The sequence below is a fragment of the Chrysochloris asiatica genome, unplaced genomic scaffold (genome assembly GCF_000296735.1).
Source record: "Chrysochloris asiatica unplaced genomic scaffold, ChrAsi1.0 scaffold00009, whole genome shotgun sequence".
Classification (NCBI taxonomy): Eukaryota; Metazoa; Chordata; class Mammalia; order Afrosoricida; family Chrysochloridae; genus Chrysochloris; species Chrysochloris asiatica.
This window is the reverse complement of record NW_006408527.1, coordinates 8614947-8641908: the sequence shown is the minus strand read 5'-3', so window position 1 is coordinate 8641908 and position 26962 is coordinate 8614947. Positions and strand designations below refer to the sequence as shown.

At 43.1% G+C, this 26962-nt stretch overlaps 1 protein-coding gene across 2 annotated transcripts in view; it reads right to left on the bottom strand.

Moving 5' to 3' along the window:
- Positions 1 to 26962, bottom strand: part of KCNH1 (potassium voltage-gated channel, subfamily H (eag-related), member 1) — a 676883-nt gene that overhangs the window by 397865 nt on the left and 252056 nt on the right. For both annotated transcript variants that reach the window (XM_006834037.1, XM_006834036.1), the window contains exon 7: positions 24507 to 24936. In XM_006834037.1, coding sequence (XP_006834100.1) covers positions 24507 to 24936 — 430 coding nt within the window. The remainder of the gene's footprint in view (positions 1 to 24506; positions 24937 to 26962) is intronic.

Here is a 26962-nt window from a genome sequence, read left to right as displayed (position 1 = left end):
TATCATCTGGATATCACAGGTTATTAATGAGTCTTCCTCCAATCCTGATGCCATGTTTTTCTTCATATAACCCAGCTTCTCAGATTATTTGCTCAAAGAGTAGATGTGGCCAAAAATACCACCAAGTGCATTCCAGGCCCTCGCAACCCATGCACACAGTGGTGGTGTGAGGGAGGTAACTCTGTGTCTAAAAGGGAGGAAGTCTTGGCTCAGGAGATCAACTCATTCATCGTAGCCACCAGTGAGCCTTCTGCTTCTCACTGTAGCTGCCCAGCCACCCACAGACACACCATATGGCAGAAAGTGGTGCTCCCAGGCACTGTTCAAATGCTGCATCTACCTGCCCAGCAAGGAAGGAAGCCCCGCAGTGAAGTGGGCCCTGCATAGCACAGTGACACCCTCTACCCCAAGTCCGGGCAGGGGCAGAGCTTAGAGCTGTCCATCTACTTTCTTAATATTTCTGAAATGGCTCCAGTTCTCATCACTCTCATCACCAAAGCCTTCCCTCAGGCCTTCACTGCTCCTCTAAATTAGTACTGAAACCTCACTGTCATTTCGACCTCTAATCTTACCCCACCTCCAATCCATTCTCTAACGGTAATATCCCCTGCTGAAAACAGTTTGATAAGTTCCTTTGGTCCTCAGGAGAAACTAACTGCAAGCTCTTTAGTACACAAACACCTTGCCACTGAGTCAATTCTGACTCCTGGGGACCCCTGTATTATAAAACAGAGTTGCTCTCTTGGATTTTCTTGGCTATCATCTTTACAGAAGCAGAACTCTGGGCTTTTCATCTGTAGCTCCCCTGGATATTTTGAGCCATCAATCTTTGCTATTGTTGTTAACTGTCATCGAGTCAGTTCCAAGTCACAGCAAGCCTATGGAAGGTTTCTAAGGAAAGGTTGGTGAGTTTGAACCACTAACCTGTTAGCAGTCCAATGCTTATCCTACAATGCCACACCAGGACTCCCTTTGGTACTTAAGACTCATCAAAATTGTCCCCAATTTTTTGATCAAGTCTGATTCTTGCTAGCTGTTCTCTTTTCTCCTGTGTGCCAGTCATCTGAACTCATCCCATTCTCTTCCAACGCATTACAGTCTTTGGACTGCCTCTTTCTGGCCCATCTGTCATTCTTTTCACCTGGTGAACCTTCATTCAGGACTCCTGATGTGGCGCCGTAGCATAAATACTGGACTTTGAACCACAAGGTCGGCAGTTCAAACCCACCAGTTTCTACTTGCAAATCCTGTTCCAGGGTCGCTATGAATTGGAATCGAGTCTTCAGCCCTCACAAAAAACAACCTTCACTTAACTTTCAGGTCACAGTTTAAACAGCATTTGTTCCTTGACCCTTAAGACTTGTTTTACGTAGTCTGGACTCACGTTTTCCCTTAGAACAGGAATGGGGAACGCCCGGCCCATGAGCTCTACAAAAACCTGTGAAATCATTTCGTATGGCCCTGCGAAGAAACTGCAGTTTCAGCCATCACACTTTGTTGTTATTGTTAAGTGCCATCGAGTCGGTTCCAACTCATAGCGACCCTGTACAGGGTTTCCGAGGAGCGACTGGTGAGCTTGAATCCCTTACCTTACGGTTCAAGGCGACTTTGTAGTCCAGAGCATTAACCCGCAACACCACACTAGGACTCCAGTGCCACGCAGATGCATAAGATATGCTCTGCAGTCACAAGAAGTAAATTATCAACTTCTCTTAGAAGGCTCAGGATGGCTTGCAGCAGCACAGGAAGATGCGGAGCCTCGCTGCTTTCCAACGGAAGCCCAATTGGCAGGAGGACAGGTCTATACTTGGAGTGCTCAGCCGAATTCCCACCACCTGTGCTAAATCCTGGTGTGGCGCTGTGGGTTAATGCTCAGGACAACAAAGTCAGCTTGAACTGCAAGTTCGGCGATTCAAATACACCAGCTGCTTCTCGCAAACCCTGTACAGGGTCACTATGGGTCGGAACTGATTCGATGGCACTTAACAACATGCTAAGCACAGATTTCATCACATCAGCAAGTAGAAAACACTTTTTTCGGTGATATGCAGGCTCCAAGTAAAAGAGGGACTATTCGCTACCAGAAATATGTGACTTGCACACTGTAAAAGTATTTCATAAACGTTTCCGGAGTAAAATGTAACGGTAAAATGGAAGAGATTACGCTCCTACTACCTCACTATTCCATTGAATAGCCTATCTCAAGTCAACCTCCAAGGCCTTCTCCTCAGAAGTTCTCTTCCTGACCAAAGTTACAGTTGGTAAATGCTGTCCAGTCGATTCCGACCCATAGCAACCCTGTAGACGAAGTCTTAAATTTGCCCCTTTTATCTCCCTCTGAGGAGCCCTGGTTGCATAACTGGTTGAGTGTTGGCTTGCTAACCACAAAGTCAGAAGTTTGAAACCACCAGCAGCTCCGAAGGAAAAAGATGAGGCTGTCTGTTGCCTTAAAGGTTTACAGTCTCAGAAACCCTGGAATCAGTTCTGTTCTGTCCTATAAGGTCACTGTGAGTAGAAATCAGCAAAAAGGCCATGGGGTTACCTCCCTCTAAGAGTCCCTGGGCAGTGCAAAAGGTTAACATTCCTGACTGCTAACTAAAAGGTTGGAGGTTTGAGTCCACCTAGAAGAGCCTCAAGAGAGTGGCCTGGCAATCTACATTTGACAAACAACCACTAAAAACCCTACAGAGCACAGTTAGTTCTATTCCAACACATATGAAGTCACCAAGAGTCAGAACTGAGTCAATGGCAACTGGTACTGCTTTTACTCCGTCTGAGGAAAGAAGAATGGAGGGCTACTCTACCCATGCTCCAAGTGGTGAGACCCAGGCATCAATGAGCCGAAGGGCTCCTTCAAGCAATGTAGAACTGGGCCCACTCCAAATGTTTTCTCTATCTTCTTCGTACCCCCAGCCCTGACAGAAAGCACAATCGTGCCACGCATTCTTGGCCTTTGATGGCAGTGAGTTGTCATCAGTGTGGAACCCCACACTGTGGAACCTCACTTGAGCAGATGCTCCAGTTCTGCGATCTCTTTATTAACCTTTCCAGGAAACTTGCATTTATAAGCCCACCTCGTGGCCTAAGAAACCATGAAATGTCAGCAGGCAGCTGCAATGCAATGCCGAGTACTTTTCTTGCTAATATACATAATTAAGGGTATTAAGTTATAAATGTGAGAACATTCAACTGGAGGGTATTTAAATAATGAGATAACTGCTTTGCAGGAGCCTGATTTAAAGGGGAAAGCTGCAGCGAAGTGAGCTCTGCAGAGTGGTGAGCTCATCCGTTGCCTGTAGAAGGTTCTGTCCCTGCCATTTCTATGTCTCCTCTTCCCTGCCACTTTAGGGCCTCCTTCTCCAGTGGCCTTGAAACTGGGAAGCAGGGTCGATAAATAGAGTGGAAGATGTGGAGAAAGTCTCTTTGAGGATACTACTATTTAACTGATTCCCAAGGTCAGTGATACAAATGCCCCCAAAGCTCCCAGTGTTTTAAACCCACAGGAGAGGAGAGTCCTGGAGATGTGTTACGTAGATACTTCATGGGTGGACCTCTACACCAATTCAGAGAGAGACAACTTCCAGACAACACTCACTAAGCCAAACCCACATCTCTATCCAGGATGGAGAAAGGAAGCAAGAGTTAGAGGAGTAATAATAATCGTGATTAAGAACAACAGCAGTCATCTATTTGGTACTTACTATGTACTCGGGTGGCGAGACTTCATCTCATACTTTGGACATGTTATCTGAAGAAGGACATCATGCTTAGTAAAGTAGAGTGTTAGTGAAAAAGAGGAAGACCTCAATGAGATGGGCGGACACAGTGGCTGCAATAATGGGCTCAAACATAGGGACAACTTTGAGGATGGCGCAGGACTGGGCAGTGTTTCATTCTGTTGTACATAGGGTCACTATGACTAGATGACACTTAACAACAGCATGTTGTTGCATGCTGTCAAGTTGGTTCCAACTCATAGCTTGTATAGGGTTTCCAAGGCTCTCTACAGGAGCAGAAAGCCTCATCTTCCTTCCATGGAACAGCTGGTGGGTTCAAACCGACTATGAGGTTAACAGCCCAACACGTAACCCACTCTGCCACCCGGTTTCCAACAACATGTACTGGAAGCCATGTTGTTGAGTGTCTAATCCTCACAATCACCCTACCAGGTAGGTGTCACCATCCTCATTTGACAAATGAGGAAACTGGAGCTCAGATGGTAACAGAGAATGTGTATGAAAGGCAAGTAGAATAAGAAAACACCAGAGAGATTAACTAACTCCCTGTTCCATCAGCCCCTTAAAGAGGCAGAAATGGAGTAAAGAAGTAGCATGCAGGGGAGTCAGGCACTGAAACTGACTGCCCCCAGAGACCTTGGGAGTAGAGTAGGGCTTACCCTATACCCAAGTAAGTGAATAACTATTGTCAGAACGTATGACTACAGTTCCCAGAAAATTTGGGACAAATGACTATAGCCTTTCTGTGCCTCCGTTTTCTTATCTGTAAAATGAGAATGATGGCAGTCATCCCATCGAAGGTTGGGAATATTAAATAAGTCAATATGAGCTAAGAGAGCCGAGTCTGTAGTATGTATTCAATAAATATTAGCTGTGGGGTTGTACAATAAGCACTGGTCTGCTAACCACGAGGTTGGCAGTTCAAATCCACCAGTTGCTACTCAGAACACTTCTGCAGGATCGCTATGTGTCAGAACCGACTCCATGGCACTTAACAACAACAATATCAGCATCAACAATTGCCATTATTCTGACTTAACCAAACATGTAAAACCAAGACATCCTGGTCCTTCAGGGCTTCTACACACAGCACAACCGGGCCTTATGGCAGATCTGCTCCCTTCCACTGACTGTGACCCCAATGACTGATGTGCATACCTCCTAAAGCAAAGCATTGTTCTCCATCTTCACAAAGTTACCTGGCTTTCCAGTTCCTGACATTTAGCTTAGAGTCCAAATAGCTGAGAATACTGCTAACAATAAGGAGTTCTGGTAGCGTAGTGGTTACGAATTAGGTGGCTAACCTCAAGGTCAGCAGTTTGCAACTACCAGTTGTTCCGCAGGAGAAAGATGAAGCTTTCTGCTCCTGTAAAGATTTACAGCCTCGGAAACCCTGTACAGGGTCACTATGAGTTGGAACCGACTCCAGGGCACACCACCACCACCACTACCACCACCACTGCTGCTAACAATAAACTGGTCACCATGACATTTAAAATCACAGAGCTCTGTGGGTAAGTACCATGTCTTCCATCTCAGTGAAAAAGAACACCGGGAGCGGGAGAGCAACAGGGGAAAGGGACCCAGTCTACCATTCTCTGTGGGGTTCTCAATGTGCAGGGGTGGCGTACTGAGGGAACACCTCAGACTGAGGCATAAGCTCTGGTTCTTTCATTCATTAGCTGTGTCAAAGGAAAATCCATCAGCCACTCTGAGCCTCACTGTCTCAATAGTGGCCTATAGCCACATCACTATCCAGGGTGGAAATAGAAAGGACAAGGAAGATAATAGTAGTGATGAACACAACAGCAGTGATCTATTTGGTTCTTACAATGTGCCAGGCCTATGAGGATTAAGTAGCATCATGCATTCAAAATGCTCCCGCTGGTGCAAAACATTATACCAATTTAAAAACCTTACTGCCATCAAATTGACCTTTCTTATGATGACTCATGTGTATTGGAGTAGAATTATGGTTCACAGGATTTCAATGGAAGAATACTGCCAGGGCTTTCTTTCTAGACTCAAACCTCCAACTTTTCAGATAGCAGCTAAACATGACAACAGCTTATACCCAGGAGTACGATGAATATTTTCATTTTGCCTAAATTAAGTCTACACTCCCGTGTAAACCCTTACTTTCCTCCAAATCAGACCTCACCTGCACATTCATGCACGCTCTCTCAGCTGGTTTCAAGGCCTCTTGGGAGAGCTGATCGAGGGCCAATGTAAGTAGCAAATGCACAACCAGGTCTGAATTCCCAGAGGTCGATGTCGTGGGCTCTATTTTCAGCTGGCTGGTTGTGGAAAGGTCAGCATGGGACTTCATCCAAGTCCTCTCCCAGTCCTAAGCCTCGTTCACAGCCTCTGAGGCTATGGATCAGAAACTGCCAGGTCTCTGGGGTCCAGCTGAATGTGAAAAGCAGGTCTGTGATTTAATACAGGGAGAGGAACAGCCAAGTCTGGCTTCCAGAGCATCGGGGGAGACACAGTGCCAAGCAAAGCAATGAAAAGATGCTGCCAGGTCAGATATCACTGTTCAGCACACATGGCTATACCCAGACTCAGGGGACAATTGTAGCAACCACTAGAGACTCATATGATCATCACTTCACACAGTTACAGTCTTGGTTCCAGCATTCAGCAGTATCCCAGAAAACTTAAGAGATGTTCAGAAATAGTTCCTATGCCTCCTTATATTCTACATGGAAATAGACATAGTCAGTGCAATTAAAAAACGATGTTTCCAAGTATCCTTTCCAGAGTAAGGTAGTGGATTTAATGAGCTACATATCTCACTAATACTGCAATGCTTCCCCTTACCTGCACTGATTCTTTCACTGGCATGTTTAGGAGACTCCCCTGCATGTTTCTGAAATGAACAGGTGAGGAAAGGTGATTCTAGAGCACACACCACCTTTATATAATGTGATGTGAAGAAACGTGTTAAATCAACCAGGACACTCTCAGACTGATGGCATGCTGACCATGTTCATGGATAACTAGAGGCTGCTGTTGTTGTTACCGAATGCTATCAAGTTGATTTCAAGTCATAGCAACCTTATTTGACAGTTATGGGTTCCACTGACCTTCCAGTTAGCAGCTGAGCATTTAACAATTGCACCACCAGGGATGCTTGACTTGAGGCCAGAGAGGTGATAATTAATAGGATAGATTAAAGAATCAAAATCCTTAAAAATGATAACATAATGGCAAAAAAGAGAACGAAAAAAGGAGGTTAATTAGATTCATTAAAATTAAAAGTTTTGTTTGTTGAAGGACACTGTCGTGAAAGTAAAACAATAAACCTCTGAATGGAAGAAGATATTTTCAAATCACATTATCTGTTAAGAGTCTAGTATCCAAAAAGAACTTTTACAACTTAACAAAAAGACAAACATCTCAATGAGTTGTTTTGTGAGTGTCTAGGAACGTTAGTATAGAAAGAGATTCTGTGAGAGGGCATTAATGAATGAGTTCAGTAATGCACAGCGTCTTCACATCCAAACTTAAGAGGATCCATGTTAGGGTCTTGGAAAAGGGACTGGAATCATTTAAAAAATTTAAAAAGCAAGTCAAAGGAAATTGTTCTAGTATTGCTGATAGGAATATACATGTCCTAGGAGTCCTTGTGTGGTGCTGTGGGATAAAGCACTGGACCACAAGATCAGTTTGAACCACAAGGTCAGCAGTTCAAACTCACCAGCTGCTCCTTGGAAATCTCGTACTCCACTATCAGTCAGAAACGACTCAAAGGTACCTAACAACAACAGTGTCAAAGTTTAACACACGTGAAAGGAGGGCATTTCCTGCACGTTAGAGCAAAGTACATAGCTTCTGCATGTCATTGTGAGTGACATGAAGAGTAACATAAGCATATTGGTAGAAAAAAAGATTTCCGACCCAGCAGGATGGGGTTCACATAGCAACTGAGGAGCTACATGCTAAATATTAGATGGCGCCAAGAGAAGGAGAGCAAATGTTATTAGGTGGAAGAAGAGGGTAATTATAGGCAACATGGGAGTCTGCTAATCCCCTTTAAACTGTTCTGTGGATTCTGTCAATCTTGTGGGTAAGTAATAGAAACAGAAAGCATTCTTTTGTTAGTATTACTCATAACTACTTTCCCAAATAGGTACAGCCAAGGGAAAATGGGGAGACACATTTGGATAAATGTCAAACGACAGGCTTGTGTCCAGAAAGTCAACTACAGAAGCATAAGATGATAGAAATATGGTTCATTATATTTCAGTAGAACTTATGAAATAATTTAGGACATTTTAGCTGTACTCCAGGGTTCAGTGTTAATCAATAGTCTGAAGTAGTGGTCCAAGAATGCAAACCTAAATTAAGAGACATAGAGATGCAGTAAGAGTCCTGGTGTGGCACTGTGGATTAATGTGCTGGACTGCAAAATCGGTTTTAACTGCAAAATCAGTGGTTCAAGCTCACCAGCTGCTCCTTGGAATCAGAGTAAAGTATCACTGTGGGTCAGAACTGACTTGATCACGCTTTACAACAACAACAGAGATTGGTAAGGAGTGGTGGGAAGTGTTCAGGCCTTGGAAGGTTGAGGTCTTTGGAAATTTAGGTCCTTTCCTTGCTCTTCCTGAGTCTCTTCCACTCTCTGGGGGCCTCAACTTTTCTTCTATGCAGTGATGCTAGTAGAACAGATGGACTCTAAGACCCCTTCTAGTTCTGATGGTCTTTCATTCCATGAATGTGATTTTCAAAATGAGGGAAGCAATGGTCCTGTTCAATCAAACCTGGCTCCTACATAAGAGAGATGGAGACACATTAAGAGAAGAGTTCATCCATCATCATTCAGGATGGCAAAAGATTCCACACGGAAGAAATGGATTTATCCATCACAGAGAGGTGAAGACTCAGGGTTGGGAGGGGGTCATAAGAGTGTTCAGATATTTAAGCAAAATCTTAGATTTGTAGCATGAAATCCCAAGAGTAAAGATCCAGGAATCCACAGGGAAGTGATTTTAGCTTTCCACAAAAGGGAACTTTCATCACTGAGCTATCTGGAAATGCAACATCTCCATCTCCATTGCTGTTGTGAAGTGAGAGCCAGTGCTGACTCATAGCAACACTGCATAGGGTTTTTGAATAGCAGTGGGTGGGTTTGAACTGTTGATTTTATAGTTCACATTCCAGTGTTGATCCAACAGCATCACATCAGGAGTCCTTCCCATCTCTGGGGACATTCAAACATCACAAATAAGATTCCAGAAAGTAACAAGGAAGTAAGCGATTCTAATGACATTTAGGTCATTTTCCATCCCCAAACTGTGACCACCCATAAGATAGTTGGGGATCCAGTTAAATCATCACCAAAAAAGAATGGCCAGTTACCTATATATCCTCACATCATATCTAAGGGTAAGTTGGGGTTTAATAAATATTTGTGGATTGGAGGGAGTCAAAGAAACAGAGATATAAGGCTTGAGTCACTGGTACAACTGTGCTCAGAAGGGCCTTTGCTCAAAAATCTTGTCTTTCTCCACCATTTGTTAACGTTCTGGATTCCCACCAAGGCTGCAAGCTACTGCATGTGAGTTAGCTGAGTGGTAAATTAAACACCTGAGTTTCCCAGGAGGGCTAGAGGCAGACAGCCACTGGCTAACTTGTGGCTCTGTCTGCTCTGCAGTCTGTAAACTTTCTGCTCACCAAGGCTCAGCCTGATAACTAATCCCCTTGGCCCCCAGCCTCCCACAGCTTTGTGTATCTCAGCAGGCTCCACTCAGCCCTCTGTCCTGTTAATTTGCACATTTGGGCCATGCTTTGTAGGGAAGCTTTAGAGTTTATTGTTCCTTCTTCAATGGATTTATTCTGCCTTCATCACACAAAACCTGTGGAGCTCCAAAAACAAGGAAGTCTGGCGCTCATTTATATGATTACTACTTCCTGCTCCCAGCTCTGCCACCCTCACTCCAACTCAGACCAGTCCCTCCTTCTTGTCCCTTTCCCCTAAACAGGAACAAAGGGTCATCCTTTGGAACAGGGTTAGCCCAACACTCAGGGCACCTGAGGGTCTGCAGAACACTGGCAAATTTTCACCAATTGCATATTTTCTTTCCAGGGCTCCTTCTCTTTCATTTTATTCTTCCTTCCAAGACCTCTCTCCTTGCCAAGCTTTCTTGCCACAACGGTGGGTTTTTGTTAGCATGTAGCTCTGATTCAGAGCCAGACCTCTTAGCTGATGACAGCTAAAATTGTTCTCTCTTCACACGAGCACAGAGGCCCACAACGGGGGAAAAGTGAAAATGGAAACATTTCACGACTTTGCAAAGTCACAGTCAGGTGGGGATTTATGGAGTTAGTCTGGACAGAGCCTTGTTTTGCAGCAGTCTCACCCAAAGAGTTTTTTCCATGGTATGTAGTTTCTCCCATGTAAACCCTTATCAAGCTCCATGTGTCTAAAGCATTGTGTCGCCTTATTCCTTGTCCTCACCTTTGCACACAATACTTCCCCACATGCCTCAAAAATCCTCCTCAGTGCTTACCATTTATTGAATAAACTAGTGAATAAATGAACCAACACCAAGGATCAGGGGTGGTGAAAGAAGGATGTAGTCACCAAATAGCTTAGTTAACAAAAATAACAAAAATTTTGCTGCCTTAACAAAAATACTGCAAGTAGGTTGCTTTAAAGAACAGAAATTTATTGTCTCCTAGTGTTGGGACGCTCCACCACTCACCTCTCAGTATCTCATACTGTGGTGGCTTCTGTGATGTTGTGGTGCTGGAAGCTATGTCACCAATATTTTAAATACCAGCATTGTTACCCATGGTGGACAACGAGGAACACTGTCAGATAGAGTGCCTGAAGATGAGCCCCTCAGAATGGAAGAGGCCTCCTCCAAGTACAGCTGACCCTGATGACAAGAGGGGAGTAAAGATTTCAGGACCTTAATTTGCTGTTGGGGCATAACTCAAAATGACGAGAAACAGCTGCAAACATACATTAAGAATCAGAACAAGGAATGTATGAAGTATGACTCAAGGAAAATTAGAAATTGTCAAAAATGAAATGAAATGCATAAAGACTGATCTTGTAGGCATTAGTGAGCTAAAATGGACAGGTTTTGGCCATTCTGAGTCTGACAATCATATGGTTTACTATGTAGGTAAAAACAAACTGAGGAGGAATGGTGTCACATTCATCATCAAAACTAACATTTCAAGATCTTTCTTGAAGTACGGTGCTGTCTGTGATAAGACCGTATCTGTACGCCCACAAGGAAGACCAGTAATAATACCACTATTATTCAAATTTACACACCAACCACTTTAATTTCATCGAGGGATGATGAAATTAAAGAATTCTACCAAATTCTTCAGTCTGAAATTGATCAAACATACAATCAAGATTTATTGACAAAAACTGGTGATTGAAACGCAAAGGTTGAAAACAAAGAGGAAGGATCAGTAGTTGGAAAATGTGGCCCTGGTGATAGCAATAATGCTGCATGGAGATCGCGTGGCATAATTTTGAAAGACCAGTGACTTCTTCACTGCAAATATCTTTTCTAAAATGTAAAATGAGGAGACAAATTGACCTCACCAGCTGGAATACACAGAAATCAAACTGACTACATCTGTGGAAAGAGATGGTAGAAAAGCTGCATATTATCAGCCAATAATGGCCATGGTCAGACCACCAATTGCTCAGATACAAGTTCAAACTGAAGCAGAAGAAAATTAAAACAAGTCCACAAAATCCAAAATATGACCTTGAAAATACCCCACCTGAATTTACAGATCCACTGACAAACAGATTTGATGCATCAGACACTAATGACTGAAGACCAGGAGAGCTATGGGATCCCATCAAGAACATTATAGAGGAAGAAAGCAAAAGGTCATTAAAAAGACAGCAAAGAAAGAAAAGACTAAAATGGATGTCAGAAGAGATTGACATTTGCTTTTGATTGTAGATAAGGTAATGCAAATGGAAGAAATGAGAGACTAAAAGAGCTGAACAGAAAATGTCAACAGGCAGCTCCAGGAGCAAAAGTCAAGAATTATAATGAAATGTGCTAAGACATGGAAAGTTAGAAAACCCAAAGGGAAGAACACGCTTAGCATTTCTCAAGCTAAAAGAACTGAAGAAAAAATTCAACCCTCAGCTTTAAACACTAAAGAATTCCTTTGACAAAATATTGAATGATTCAGAAGTATCAAAAGAAGATGTAAGGGATACACAGAGTCACTGTACCAAAACGAAATGCTTACTGTTCAATCCTTTCATGATGTAGCATATGATGAAGAATTAATGGTACTGAAGGAAGAAGTCCAAGCTTCACTGACAATACAAATGGAAATCTTTCAATAAACTGATAAACACTGAAAGATTTCATTTATGCCAAGAAATTTGGACGACAGCTACCTGGCTAGCCAATTAGAAGAGCTCCACAATTGTGCCCATTCCAAAGAGAGATGACCAAATGGAAAGTGTCTATCATCAAACATTATCACTAATATTACATGCATGTAAACTTTTGCTAAAGATAAATAAAAAATGACTACAACAATGCATTGACAGGGACCTTCCAGAAACTCAAGCCAGATTCAGAAGGGAAACTAGAACTAGAGATATAATTGCTGACATTAGATAGATCACAGCTGAAAGCAGAGAATATCAGAAAGATGTTTACTTGTACTTTATTGACTATGTATTGACTGTGTAGATCATGATAATCTATGGATAACATTGCAGAGAATGAGTATTCCATAACACTTAATTGTGCTCATAAGAAACCTGTACAGAGACCATGAGGCAGTTGTTAAAACAGAACAAGGGATTACTGAATGGTTTAAAAGAAAAGGTATGCACCAGGGTTGTATACTTTCACCATATTCATTCAATCTGGGAGAACAAATAATTTGAAAAACTGGATTATATGAAGAAGTGACATCAGGATTGGAGGAGAATATTGAAAGAACCATGGATTGCCAAAAAAACAAACAAATTTGAGTTGGAAGGAGTATAGCTAGAATGTTCCTTAGAAGCCAGAATTGTGAGACTTCATCACTCATACTTCAGTCATGTTACCAGTCCTTGGAGAAGGACAGTATGCTTGGTAGTGTGGGCGGCCAGTGAAAAAGAATAACACCCCCAATGAGATGGATTGGCACAGTGGTTCAAGTGTAACAACAGTTGTGAGGATGGCACAGGACTGGTCAATGTTTCATTCTGTTGTGTATCAGGTCACTAAGACTTGGAATCCACTCTACAGCACCTAACAAAAATATAGTATTGGAAGCTAGAAGTCGAAATCGGGGTATCAGTGCCAAAGGAAGGTCTTTTTTCAACTGCTGGTGAGTTGATGATGACTCAGTGAGTCTATAGGGCAGAGGAGAACTGCCCCACAGGGTTTCCAAAGCTATAAATGTTTATAGAAGAAGATTGCCAATCCTTCTCCTGGTGTGTTCAAACTTCTGACCTTTTGGTTAAAATCCAAATGCTTAACCACTGCACCACCAGGCATTCCTTGCCATTTCTTAGCTTGTAGACAGTTCCTCCTGTGGTCTATTTCCTGTCTCACTGTTTTCCTTCTTGTTAAGACAACACTCAGAAAGGATTTGGCTGAAGACCCTCCCCACTCCAGTAGGGCCTGATTAGCATAACAGCTCAAACACAGCAATGGTTGTGAAAGTGGTACAGCACTGGGCAACATTTCATTGTATAATACATGAGGTGGCTATGAGTTGGAACCCACTTGAAGGCACCAAACAACAACAGCTTCACATGACTTTTCCTGTATGCAATTTTATTTCCAAGATTAGATTATAGTAAACAAATTGAGGAGGGAAAAATGTCTATTTTTCCTCTCTTTTGATTTACAGCCTAAGAAACCCAATACAGGGTCACTGTGAGTTCGTTAATAAGGCGTTGGACTCCTGGTGTGGTGTTGTACAATCAGCACTGGACTGCATACCATAAGAACGGCAGTTCAAACCTACCAGCTGCTCCTCGGAAACCCTATACAGGGTTGTTATGAGTCGGAACCAACTCAATGGAAGTTAACAACAGCAACAACATGAATTGGCATTGACTCCATAGTAGAGGTTTCTTTTTTGTTGTTATTCCTTATTTATCCAACATTTCTTTAGCCCACTATGGGATAGGTACTGACTGACCCACAGTCTCTACCTTAAAGAGGGTTGAAACATGGTTGGGATGACATCTGCAAACAAACAAAAGTGATGAATCTTCAGAAGGCCTTCGGTGCCTGACGTGAGGCTCTCTCCACATAAATGAGGGGTGTACCTAGCCTTCCTAAGCCCTGAGTGAGGGGTCCCTGCACATATTTTCATAACAACCTGTTCTTTCCTTAGTAAAGACTGTTCTCACTTTGTAAAAATTATATCCTACCAAACTATAAGCAAACTTAGGGCCGTGGTCCTATGTATCTCATTTGCTGCTCCATATTTGATGCTAACACAGTGCCTGGAACATGGCAGATACTCAAAAAGCCTGTGTTAAATGAACAAAGAGGTACTCAGTAAGCCACTGACTGATTGAGGTTCCAGGGAATCTGAGGTAAATTTAGCCTTTGTTTTCTCATGGACCAGAGTTACTCAATTATTTTTAAAAAGTATTTCACTGGTGGGCTTTCCTCCCACCAATTTTAAGGCAGAAAAGTAAAAATAAGTGTCTGTATGTTTTCTCTCTGGAGAACCACAGAAAAGGCTTGATAAAAAGCCATTGAAGAGGTATGAACATTGACTAATCAAGTTCCATTACTGAATCAACCACCTTCACCCCTTCTCATCCGTCTTTGAGAACATCCGGGAAGTGGACAGATGCTGTAATCTAGTGGCATAGCTAGTGGCACTGTGGTCACCACAACCCACTGCTGTCCTGGTGATCTGAGAGGGTTGGAAAAGCACCGAGCTGGGAGTAATGACCCAGGCTTGAGTCCAGCTCGGCTTCTAACCAGCTGTGTGAACTTAGGTACTTTATTCCTTTGTCTCCTTATACATAAAGTGGAGGAGAACACGATCTGTTCTATGGACGGTTGAGAGCGTCAATGGAGATAACATACCTAGAGGTAGTCTAGAGAGTACAAAGCTAATTAGGCACAAAAGATTTGACCATAGTAATGTCTCCATGTGATTCCTTCCTCCACTTAGATGGAAATTATGTTGTCCAAAATGAAGAAAGGTGTTAGAAAATGATTTGGGTAACTGTAAGGTCAGAAACAGGATCCCCCCCTAACACATAAGGTTTCTGTTGTCAATCCTGCTTAGTCAGTAATCCAGCCCCAAAGATACTGGCTTCCCATAACATATATAATCAGATTTTGCCACCATAACGATGACTCACAATAGTGCAAATAACTTCCCGGGAAAGCATCTCCTTCCTGACAACCCTTCACTGCCACCGCCATTCTCTCCTCGACTCTTAATTCTGTCCCCATGACAGACACACACACACACACACACACTCAGCAAACAACTTCCCTCCCCACATCCCGAAATAATCGGTAAAGAAACAAGACAAAATCAAAGACTAGGATGTCAGACAGAATGAGTTCAAACCCAGTTCTGTCAGCTCTTAAACTATGACCTTGGGTAAGAGACTTAGTACCTGTATGTTTTCTTAGCTGGAAAATCAGGATAATAAAGCTTACTTCTGGGGTTGTTGGGTAGTTGAGTTAAAACTGTATGAAAGTCCCCAGCATGCTTGGGTGCTAAGGGTACAACTATTTCCCGTGCTTTCCCCTCTTTATCCATAGCGACCCCATGCACAAAAGAATGGAACACTGCCCAGTCTGCACCAACCTCACAATAGATGTTACACTTGAACCCATTGCTGTTGCCACTGTGCCAATCTATCTTGTTGGGGGTCTTCCTCTTATTCTGACTCTCCACTTTCCCAAACATGATATCTATCTCCAGGGTGTGTGCTGAGTTTGAGGGAGTGCAGGGGTGGGAGGTGAGAGCACTAGCATTGTTTGAATACCCCCTATGTGATACACTACTACTGGCATTTTCCATAAAGTGATTGTTTTCAACTCCAGTCAGGTCTGTGGGGTCTGGTGTCTCCATTTTCAGTTGAGGAAACATAGGTCAAAGTATTAATCAAGGCTAGAGTTGGACCTAGAAGCCAGAACTGGCATACTACAAAGCCTGGGCTCTTTCCTACATTCCAACAGCAAAGGAAAAAAGGAAGAGCAGGAAGACCCATAACCCAGCCCTCTGAGAGACTCTGAGAGTCTCATTGGAGCTAGACAAAATATACAAGGAAAGAATAGAATTGTGAAATTACAAGAATGCTGATGAAAAAAAGAAAAAGACAATCTATTGACATCAAGTCAATTCCAACTCACAGTGACACTCTGGAAGTAGAACTGCCCGCACTGGGAAGCAGCTTGATGCTTCTTTCTCTCACAGAGCGGCTGGTGGATTCGCCAACCTTTCATTCACAGGTGAAGTGCTTTCATCATGGTACCAACAAAGCTCCTAAAGAATGTTTATAGCGTAATATAAATTAAGCGCAAGTGGATAAACCCGTAACGTGGTTCATCAGTCTTAAGAGCATGCAGGTGGTTATGTGCTGAGAACCAGGTGGGATTAACTAGAACTCATTTTCCGGAGAAAGGGAGAAAAGGGACATAGAAGATATAAAGTAGCTTCAGTTATATCAAAGGTGGGGATACCACGCTGGAATGCACAATGGCAGGCAGAGCTTTAGACAAAGTCAGATTCTAGAGAAAAGCAAGTTAACAAGTTAATGTGGTGGTTAGAAAAGGACAGTAAGAATCAATTAGAAATGAGTGGGTTATTCCTCCCACTAGACACTAACTCATTTCCCAAAATAAGCATAAACCCATATTGAAATCATGCTGTATTCCCATGCTTCTGAGAAACAAACAATAACGATTAGTTTCTTTCTTTCTAACAAGAGAAAAGGAAAAAAATCAACTAGGAAGAGGAAAAATTAAAAACCAATCAGTCACATTTGCTAGGATAGCTATTAAGAAGGTTCTGGTAGCATAGTGGGTTACCAAATGGCCTGCCAACCGCAAGGGAGCAGTTCCATTCTAAAAGCTGTGTTACAGGAGAAAGATGAGGCCCTTAAGTCAGTTCTGACTCATAGCGACCCTGTATAGGTTTTCTGAGGCTGTTCTCCCATGGAGCAGCTAGTGGGCTGGAACCACCGGCCCTGTAGTTTACTGCCCAGTGCTTATCCTAAAGATCCACTGCACTCACTTATATGAATATGTTATTATTAACTGTCGTCAAGTCAGTTTTGACTCATAGCAACCCATTAATGGTTTCTGAGGAACAGCTGGTGAGTATAGATTGCCACAAAACTATTTTTAAAAAGACGATAAATCACTGTTATTAACAGCAATAAAATCAAATATCTGCATATAAAATTTTCAACTTTGTTAAGGTATGGCGCTGTAGGATAAGCACTGAGCTGCTAACAGTAAGATTGACAGTTTAAACCTACTGCTCCTTGGGAATTTTATACAGGGTTGTTAAGACTTGGAAATAACTCAATGGTGCTTAACAACTACATCTTATGTATTAAGGAGCCCTGGTAGCATATGAGTTGGGTTGCTAATCTCAAGGTCAGCACTTCAAACCTACTAACTTGTCCACGGGAGAAAGATGAGAGACTTTCTGCTCCTGTAAAGATTTACAACCTCGGAAACACTATATATGGTGTCTGTGAGTCAGAACCGACTCAAGGGCACACAACAACAACAATTTTTATAGGAGTAGATCACCAGGTCTTTCCTCCCATGCAGTGGCTGGTCTGAACCACCAAACTTTCAGTTAGTAGCTCAGCACTTGAACCAATGCACCACCGGAGCCCCTGCTAAGTTACCTACTGATGCTAATTGCCATGGAGTGGGTTCTGACTCACAGAGACCCTTTATAGGGTTTCCAAGGAGTAGCTGGTAGGTTTGAGCCACTGAACTTGAGGTTCCGAGTCCAGTGTTGATCCTACATCACCGCACCTAGTCCCAGTAACAGTGAAAACGTCTCAGGTTTGTTCTCATAGGGGAGGCATGTGCTCTTCCTCCTCTTCCACTCCTTCCTACTTTCTGAAATAAAGGCATGATGGCTGGAGCTGGAATACCCATATGGGATCCCGACACGGAAGTCAAGCTCTGTAGACAGCAAGGAGCCAAGTTTGTAATGTCTGCAGAGTATCCAGACCAACCTTAAGCCTTTAGGAAATGCATGACTTGCTGATGCTATCTTTTGGGACTGTGGGTCTTTCTGCAGCAGCAGAATTCATATCCTAATGAATAAAGAGATCCTTTCCCAAACTCCATAACCTTTCCAACTGTTCAGATTCAATCAATATTTATGAAGAGTCCACTATGCATTTGAAGACTTCCAAGGAAGAGTATCTTTATGCCCTCCTGGGAGAAATGTCCCACATTTTTTTGTAGACTGGTAAACAAGGCAAAATGAGACAAGGGTGGGATGTGAAGAAATATGAAGTGTTTAAATAAGACCACGATGGGGGAAGAGAAAAGCCCATATCTGGGTGCAAGTGACAATCTAAGCTGAAAAGAGAACAAAGAGACAACTTGCTGGGGTACAGGTTGTTGAGGCAGTAAGATCAAATGTTGGGGTGTAGGCTACTAATGTTCCCTCCCTGCAGAACTGAACAGGAGGTAAGGGTGAGTCAATTGGTCTCTGGGAACACCCAGGTCCAGCGTGGGGAGCAGAGGTGGTATAAAAGGTGACTGAAGCACTCGGGGGCAAGACCCAGCAGGAGGACTAGAGAGCCTGTTCGGGAGTCTCTTCTAGCACAGACATTGTGCTATAGCTTTAAGGAGCTGAGGTAGAGTAGGAGTGAGGAGAAAGAAATGAATCCAAAGTGACAGGTGCTTTGCAGTGCTGAGCTTGCAGGGAGGGGCTATGAAGGTGTATGGAGGAGGAGTACAATGTCTAGACCCCCTGCCATTATCAGACAGAAATGAATGAATGTGGCTTCATTCTAATGACAAGGATGACAGCAATGACATTACAAGGGGAGGATCAGAAAAGTGCAAGGTCCATATTAAGACAATGGGAACTGTCTCTTCATCAGTACACCCAACCTGGAGATCTCCCCAAGACACAGTCATGTCCCTATCCTGGAGCTGACACCTCCCAAATAAAGAGACTCTCTCCCCCAACAAAGAGGCTCACTCAGAGGCCTAGATAAGGCAAACCACACTGTGAAGATGCCATCTCCAGGGCTCACTTACTGTCTGGTGGACTGACAGGGCCTGTCTTTATCCTTCCCACCTCCTTCCGGGGCCACCAGGCCACCAACTCCTTGACAGCACCAACCATACCTGTGATCTCCGGATCCTCAGCACCTACCCTAGTGCTGTCGGACAAGCATGTGGATGGAAGGCGTCCTCCCCCTCGAATATCAGAGGACTAGTGTGATGAACCACAACTTTCAGAGTTCCTCTCTACACTACCAGCACACAAGACAGTCGCGTGTGCCAAAGAATGAGTCCACTCACCACACCTCAAGGTGAACCCTTGCTGGAACTGTATGCCTTATTGATACCACTGTGGTGCTATATGATAAGCACTTGACCACAAGGTCAGTTTGAACAGCAAGGTTGGTAGTTCCAACCCACCAGGCACTCCTCGGAAACCCTATACAGGGTCAATATGAGTCAGAACCGATTCACTTGCACTTAACAATAACATTCCCTAAAATGCAAACCCACTCGAGAGGCCAGAGAGATCAGAATAGAGCTGACATGTTCCAGCTTCAGGCCAAGACCCCGGAATGAAAACAAGATATGAAACCAGTTTAGGTGTTCTGTGTGTTGGAGATATCAAAGATCACCTGAACTGACAGCTAATTGCAAAAACTGATTTTAGCCAACAGTTTTCACCTTCCTTACACAATTTTTGTTTTGTTTTCTTAAATCAGACCTAGTGAAGGTGAGCAAGCTAGAAAATATTGAGTTTTTCTTCTCTGTGGCATTCCTTGGAGAATTAGTCAAGTTGTAATAAAATATTTGGAGACAAAGCAGCATGGAGAAGCCAGACAGCTTGAATAATCTGTAAATCTGATGCTAACACACGACATCAGAATAATTATTGCTGCATGGGGCTAGTGGTAACTCAGTGGTAGAATCCTTCCCTTCCATGAGGGAGACCTGGGTTTGAATTATGGTCAATGCATCTCATACAGAGCCGCCACCTGCCTGTCAGTAGAGCCTTTCACGTTGCTATGATACTGCCATGAACAGGTTTCAACTGTGCTTCCTAAAAGGGACCAGGAAAAAAGGTCTGGCCATTTATTTCCAAACAGCAAAGATGCCCTATGGATGACAATGATACGATACACTACTGATCCTGAGAATGGCACAGGACTGGGTAGCATTTTGTTCCATTGTGTGTGGGGTCACCATGAGTTTGGGACCTACTTCAAGGTAGCTAATAACAACAGCAACTATTACTACTGAGGCATGTAAAATTAAAGGCAAAGGTGGAAAAATCACGAAGTAACTATTACAGGTCTAAAGTCCACTGTCTTTGTGTCTCTTTATGTTCTTTAGTGAATGTTAGACCTGACTGCCAGAGTGAGCTGGGAGCGGGGGGAAATGGACTCGCTGGCCTAACAGGTTCTGGTCAAGTGTCCCCATCTCCAGAGACCACAATTCTGAGCATCAGCCCATGAGACATACAGTAAGGAAGTCAGTGTGCACATATGTACACACAGGCAAAAGCAAGATAAAAGAGAGAAGAGAATCCCCTGAATCTAATACGACATCAGCAGTTGTCCTGAACAAAGGTTGTTCAAAATGTGAATTTACAAGGATGATTACTACCATGTTACACAGGGTGCAATAACTTTGTTGTTAGCACAGGAATTTGTCAGACGTGTGTCACACTGCAAGCGAGCAGCTGTAATTGCAAACAACAGCTGAAAGATGACTGGTTTCTGAAGCACCTGGTCCCCTGGGTCTGCACCGTAATCTTGTTCTTAAATTAAAATAATGACAACAAATAAGCAGGCAAAAAAGTTTCCACTGCAGAAATTGCTGGCTTATTACACTTTATGGAGACAGAATGTCCAAGTGTGTCCATCTGTACATGCAGCAGGCCTGCTGGAGTCTGTGTTCTTAGACCATACCACCATAGGTGGGGCTCAGTGGGGACCCAAATTAAAGCCCAACCAGTTGCCAAAGAGTCTATTCTGTCCCATGGTGACACCCTGTGTTACACTGAAAAACTGTTCTCCATAAGGTTTTCATGTCTGTCATCTTTCTGAGGCAGATCTCCAGGACTTTATTCTGAGGCACCTGAGTGGGTTTGAACCACCAACATTCCTGTTAGTAGTCAAGCGCTTAAGCATTTGTACCATTATGGATTCTGCTCAGTGGAGACCGTCGCTTTTCATTCAGAGAGGCCTGGACTTGAATCCTGTCTCTGCTGCTTTCTAGCCTTGTGTTCTTGGGAATGTAAGTTACCTTCTCTGATCCTCCATTTTGTGATATCGGTTCCCCCCACAATCTGAAAGTAGAGAGTTCCTATGCAACCTTTTGTAAACTGAAATGGCATAAAGTGGAGAAGCAATTACCTTTAATTTGTATGGGAAATGTTTCGGAGTGTTCCCAGATCCCCAGAAATCTACCAAAGCATGCTAGATAACACAACACCCACATATAGTGTTCACAGACAGCTCAAAGCTACAGCGGCAAGATGCTGAGTGTAGTTCCTGGGGAAGGAGCTAGATACCGCCAGTCTAGCTGCTCAAAGTGCACACAGCCTCTAACAGCTCACAGCAAACCAACGTTAGATGTGTTTCACTTTTCATCTTCTTTCATAAAAGTAAAAATTCTCTTTGGATTTCAGATTTATTTCAATTAATGAAAAGAGGTACTAAGGTAGGTCCTTGGTAAAAGCCAAGCGACATAAAGCAAACTTTTGGAAAGCAGGGGACACCTGTACCCATAGCCATCAAGTAGAGTCCTACTCAGAGGGACCCTACCGGACTGGGTAGAAGTGCCCCCATAGTGTTTCCAAAGCTGTAAATCTTTATGGAAGGAACTGCCACATCTTTCTCTCACAGAGCGGCCAGTGAGTTCAAACCACTGATCTTTCAGTTAACCACTGAAAGGCTAACTACTGCTCCCCACCCCCACCCCAGTGCTTCTCCTCATGAGATGGAGATAGTAATCTCTAAATTACAGAGTTGCTGTGAACAGGAGAAATCGTATGTAGAACACTCAGCACTATGCCTAACAATCAGCATTCAAGCAACGGTATGACTATTAAGTTCCAATTTCAGTGGTATCACTTAAAGTTGCTGTCAGACTTGCCTAACTAAATATTATCCTGCTGCATAATTCAAAGGTGACCTCACCCATATATTACACAGCTGTTGTTGTTTTAAAGAATTAGAAACATTGCTACTTTTACCAGGTTCTGAGAATGTGGGGAGAGAAAGGAGATGGCAATAATTGTTTGAGGTTTCTCTGGGAGACGAGACTCAGGAAATTATGTTCTCCAGAGAAGAATGGTTTTGGAGGAACTAAACAGCTCATCTTAAAACATGCTGTCAGACCTATTTTCCACTTTTAAAATTTCTTCCAGGTGTGAGAAATTCTCAAGATGGTCCATCTTCAGAAATAAAGGGTGTATGAGATTGCTAGGCCAGACATAGATTGTTGATTCACACCCAGCGATATGTAAGCAGCACGAATTGGGGAAAGTGGGGAAAGAAATCTGTTCTAGGACTAGGACCTTTATGTAAGAATCCAGTCATTAAGACCATAGGTGCCATTCGGGCTAGATTGTGGAACTGGAGGAGGGGCTTTTAGGAGACGGGGAATGAAACTCTTTGCAGGCCGGCTGTGTGGTGCACTTGCCCATGTCTACCGGGTTGGGTGCCTGATTTTGCAAAATTGAATAAAGAAAACCTCACTCTTGCTAAAATGAGTACAGACTGGATTTCTTGAGTGTCAAGATCGACAACGTTTTGCACACAGGAAAGATACGACATGGAAGTCCTCTTATATTTGAAAGTATTTATGGAGCCTGTGAAATAGGGCCCGTTTTCTGCCTGACCACTCTTAGCAAAATTTCTGACATGGATATAATAGGGTATTTCAATGGTCAAAGTGTCTTCTGGCCCCTTCTAAGAACAAAAATTGTGCTATAAGTCTGGTACAAATACTAGTCTACTAGGTGCCTCAAGGTTCACAAAATGCTACACCTACAGAACAACTGTTGTCAAGACTGAAACCGTTCTGTAAGAGCAAATATCTCAAATCCTTTTCCTAGACATGAGAAAGCACCTCGTGTTCTAATTAAGCCGAGGTAATTAGCCACCCACGGATATTGAACGCAGCTTCCCATGGCCAGGCAATCATCTCTATTAAAACCCATTAAAAAGTAAGGAGCAAACCCAAAAGCTTCATTGGTACACACTTCCCACAAATTTAATACCCCCTCAGACACATCCCCAAAATGAGGCCAGTTCTTGGCTTGCGATGCAAGTTTTCATGAAAGGGCCGCCTCCAAAATGATGAGGCAGTTCCAAAAAGGAAGCAAAAAGCAGTACATTTAACCAGCTGGGGGAACAAAACCCATTCACAGAGGGAGATCCTGCATCTCTGGTTGGTTGGACAAACGGAAGACTCAGGTTTCCCTGGTCTTTGAATTCCCTGGTGGACATAGCAGCTGACTCATTTACTTCAACCTCATACCAAACAAAACAGTTTCTGCCTACTAGAATCAAACCCCAAGATTCACACTATGTAACCAGACCATTGTCCAAACTGATATTCATCAGAACTGTCTTCTCCTTGTTACAATTTGTCACCGAAGCAATGATAGGGAGCATGCTGGGGCCTCATGCAAGTCTGTGTACTGCAAACCTGAGAGTTTCCCAACTGAATTCCAAGAAACTCAACTCACTGTCTTTCCTCAAACCAGGGAGGCCCACACCTACCCAAGAATCCCCCCTTAATGAGAATGTTGTCATCGTTGTAGTTAAGTGCCGTCAAGTCGGTTCTGACGCATAGTGACCTTGGTTTAGGGTTTCCAAGGAATGGATGGTGAGTTTGAACCTCTAACTTTGCGGTCAAACTGAATTTACAGTCTAGTGTGTATCCTACGGTGCCACACCATGACTTCAATAATTCCAAACTACAAGCAATGTAACAGATAGTGAATAGTTTACATTTCATGCATTGCTTTTCTCGTGTCATACTGGACTGCACAGATCCACAGCTCTGTTTAAATTGTCATGGAAAGACACTCATCATTCACTGTTACGTGAACAAGCAGCCTAAGAAATTATGCAGAGTCATGATCTAATCTGAATTTTATAAAAATCCACACCTGTGTGCATAAAAAGTAGTTTGTAAGAATAGACACAGAAGGGTAACAATAACTATCTCTGAGAGGCAGAATTACGGCTAATCTTCATTTTCTACTTTGTACTCTTTATATTTTCTAAGTTTTTTTTGCAGTAAGCATGAGTCCTGGTGTGGTGCTGTGAGTTCATGTGCTGGGCTGCAAAGTCGCTTTGAATCGCAAGGTCGGTGGGCCAAGCTCATCAGCTGCTCTTAGAAAGCTCTATACAGAGTTACTATGGGTTGGAACCGACTCGATGGCACTTAACAGTAACAACGATATAAAGCTAGTCTTTCTTTTCTTTGTTGTAAAGAAACATCTGTTCTTTGTTTGAAATCATTCCACCCTAATCCTTGTGGCACTCGAGCCACACAGCAGCCCAATGTGTGTCGTACTCACATCCAATCATCATGATGGCCACTGCAAAGATCTTCTCGATGTCTGTGGATGGGGCAATGTTCCCAAAGCCCACGCTGGTGAGGCTGGTCATGGTGAAATACAACGAGGAGATGTAGACGGAATTCTTGCTGGGACCACCTTCCCACTTCCCAGAGCCAGATCCATTAAACTGGTAAGGGGTGCCGATGTCCATGGCCAGTTGGTAGAGCCAGCTGTTATTGCGGATTGTCTTGGTGTCCTCATCAAAGATCTCATAGTCCCCGATGCTGTACCAGATGCAGGCCATCCAATGAGCAGCCAGTCCAAACACACACACCAGCAGGACCAGTACCGCAGCTCCGTATTCAATATAGTGGTCCAGCTTACGGGCCACTCGCCCCAGACGCAGCAGTCGGACAACTTTGAGAGAGCTGAACAGGCTGCTGATGCCCTGGGGGGAAGAGGAACACAGAGTCAGGGCCAAAGATCAAAGATGCTATTCCTTTCCCTCCTTCCCCACCATGCTGTTTTCTTAAGCAAGTGTATGTGAATTTCATGAGCTGAAATACTATGCAATCTTAAAAAATTGTTTTCACACAAGGAAAAATGCTCACTATATGATATCAAATGAAACACCAAGAGACAAAGCTGTATAGTCCTGGTATGGTGCTGCAGGATAATGTGCTGAACCACAAGGTCGGTTTGAACCACAAGGTTGGTAGTTCAAACTCACCAGCTATGAATCAGAACTGACTCGACAGCACTTAACAACAACAACAAGTGGCACTGTGGGATAAACACTGGGCTGCTAGCCACAGGTTGGAGGTCCAAACGCACCAATCACTCCATCAGAGAAAGAAGAAGTTTTCTGCTACCATAAAGAGTCACAACCTTAGCAATCCTATACTGGGTCACTATGAGTCAGAACTGACTCGACAATACTTAACAACAGACAAATATATTGAAGGTGGTGGTGGTTATGTGTCCAACTCATTGCAACCCTGCATAAGGTTTCCGAAGCTGTACGGGAGCAGAAAGCCTCATCTTTCTCCTGTGAAATGCTTGGTAGTTTCGAACTGCTGATCTTAGAGTCAGCACCCCAATTCATAATTACTATGTTACTGTTGTTGTTGTTAAGTGCCATTGAGTCAGTTCCGACCCATAGCGACCCTGTACAGGGTTTCCGAGGCTGTAAATCTGTAAGGGAGCAGAAAGCCTCATCTTTCTCCCACGGAGCGGCTGGTAGTTTCAAACTGCTGACCTTAAGATTCGCAGCCCGATTCGTAACCCCTATGCTACCAGAGCTAGAGCTCTGTATATCTATATTATTTAATTCTAATTATGTATATGTTATGTCATTCCAATTATTCATAAGAACACACATATAAGAGAGGGTTTCAAAGGAGTTCAAGGGAAAATTTCATTATCTTTTCGCTCCATTTTCCACGAACTTCTTGAAAACCCTTCATATTTGGAAGGGTTGTGGATATATTTGCCTATACACATTTATATAGTGTATATAACACTTGCATTTATTTACTTAATTTTTATAAGAGCAAGTATTACTTTTATAATTAGGAAATAGATATCGTCTAAGAAAAATCAGAGTTTTAAAACATACGAATAAATTGTTTTTAAAAAGCTGGGGGGGGGGGGAGGAAACACTAAGACTCTTTTCCTAGGAAAGTCACAAATAGTTGGAAGGCTACATCACTTCTGCCAGGCTGCTTAAATACCATAGGGAGGAAATCTGAGAGCTGAAATGAACCTTCTTATTTCCCTGGTCAAGCTTCCTCCCTTCTTGCTGGTTTATACTTTTCTGCCAAGACAGATCTATTCTCCCAATGGTAGTTCTGTAGGGAACAGCACAGTGAGAGAAATGCATACAACATGGCCTCTGACCCAAACTGCCGCTAATTTGTTGTGTGATTTGGACAGTTCATTCTCCCTTGGTGCTCTTATGTAAACAATGAACAAGGCAGACTGGAGGCTCTCTAGATATTCTCCAAAGGTGAACATGTTATTATTTCCAAGGAGAATTGAAATTGAAACAAACCACAGAAGCCACGGGTAGTGGTATCACTAGAGTTGGTTTCACTCAGTGTAGTAACTCATGATATCACCACTCCGCCATGGACCTCTTACCACACAGAATCCTTAGTAATGTTTGTTTTTGTTGCTAGGTGCCATTGAGTTGGTACTAACTCATAGCGACCCTATGCTAGGTTTCAACAGAATGAAACACTGGCTGGTCCTGTGCTAAGCTCACAGTCGTTGCTAAGTTTGAATTTATGGCTACTGTCACTGTGCCAATCCATCTACCAAATTACATTATTAGTTATTGTATTAGTAGTAATTGAGTTGTTGTTGTTGTTGTTGTTAAGTACCATAGAGTCGGTTCCGACTCACAGTGACCCTGCACAGGGTTTCCAAGGCTGTAAATCTTTAAGGGAGCAGAAAGCCTCATCTTTTTCTCG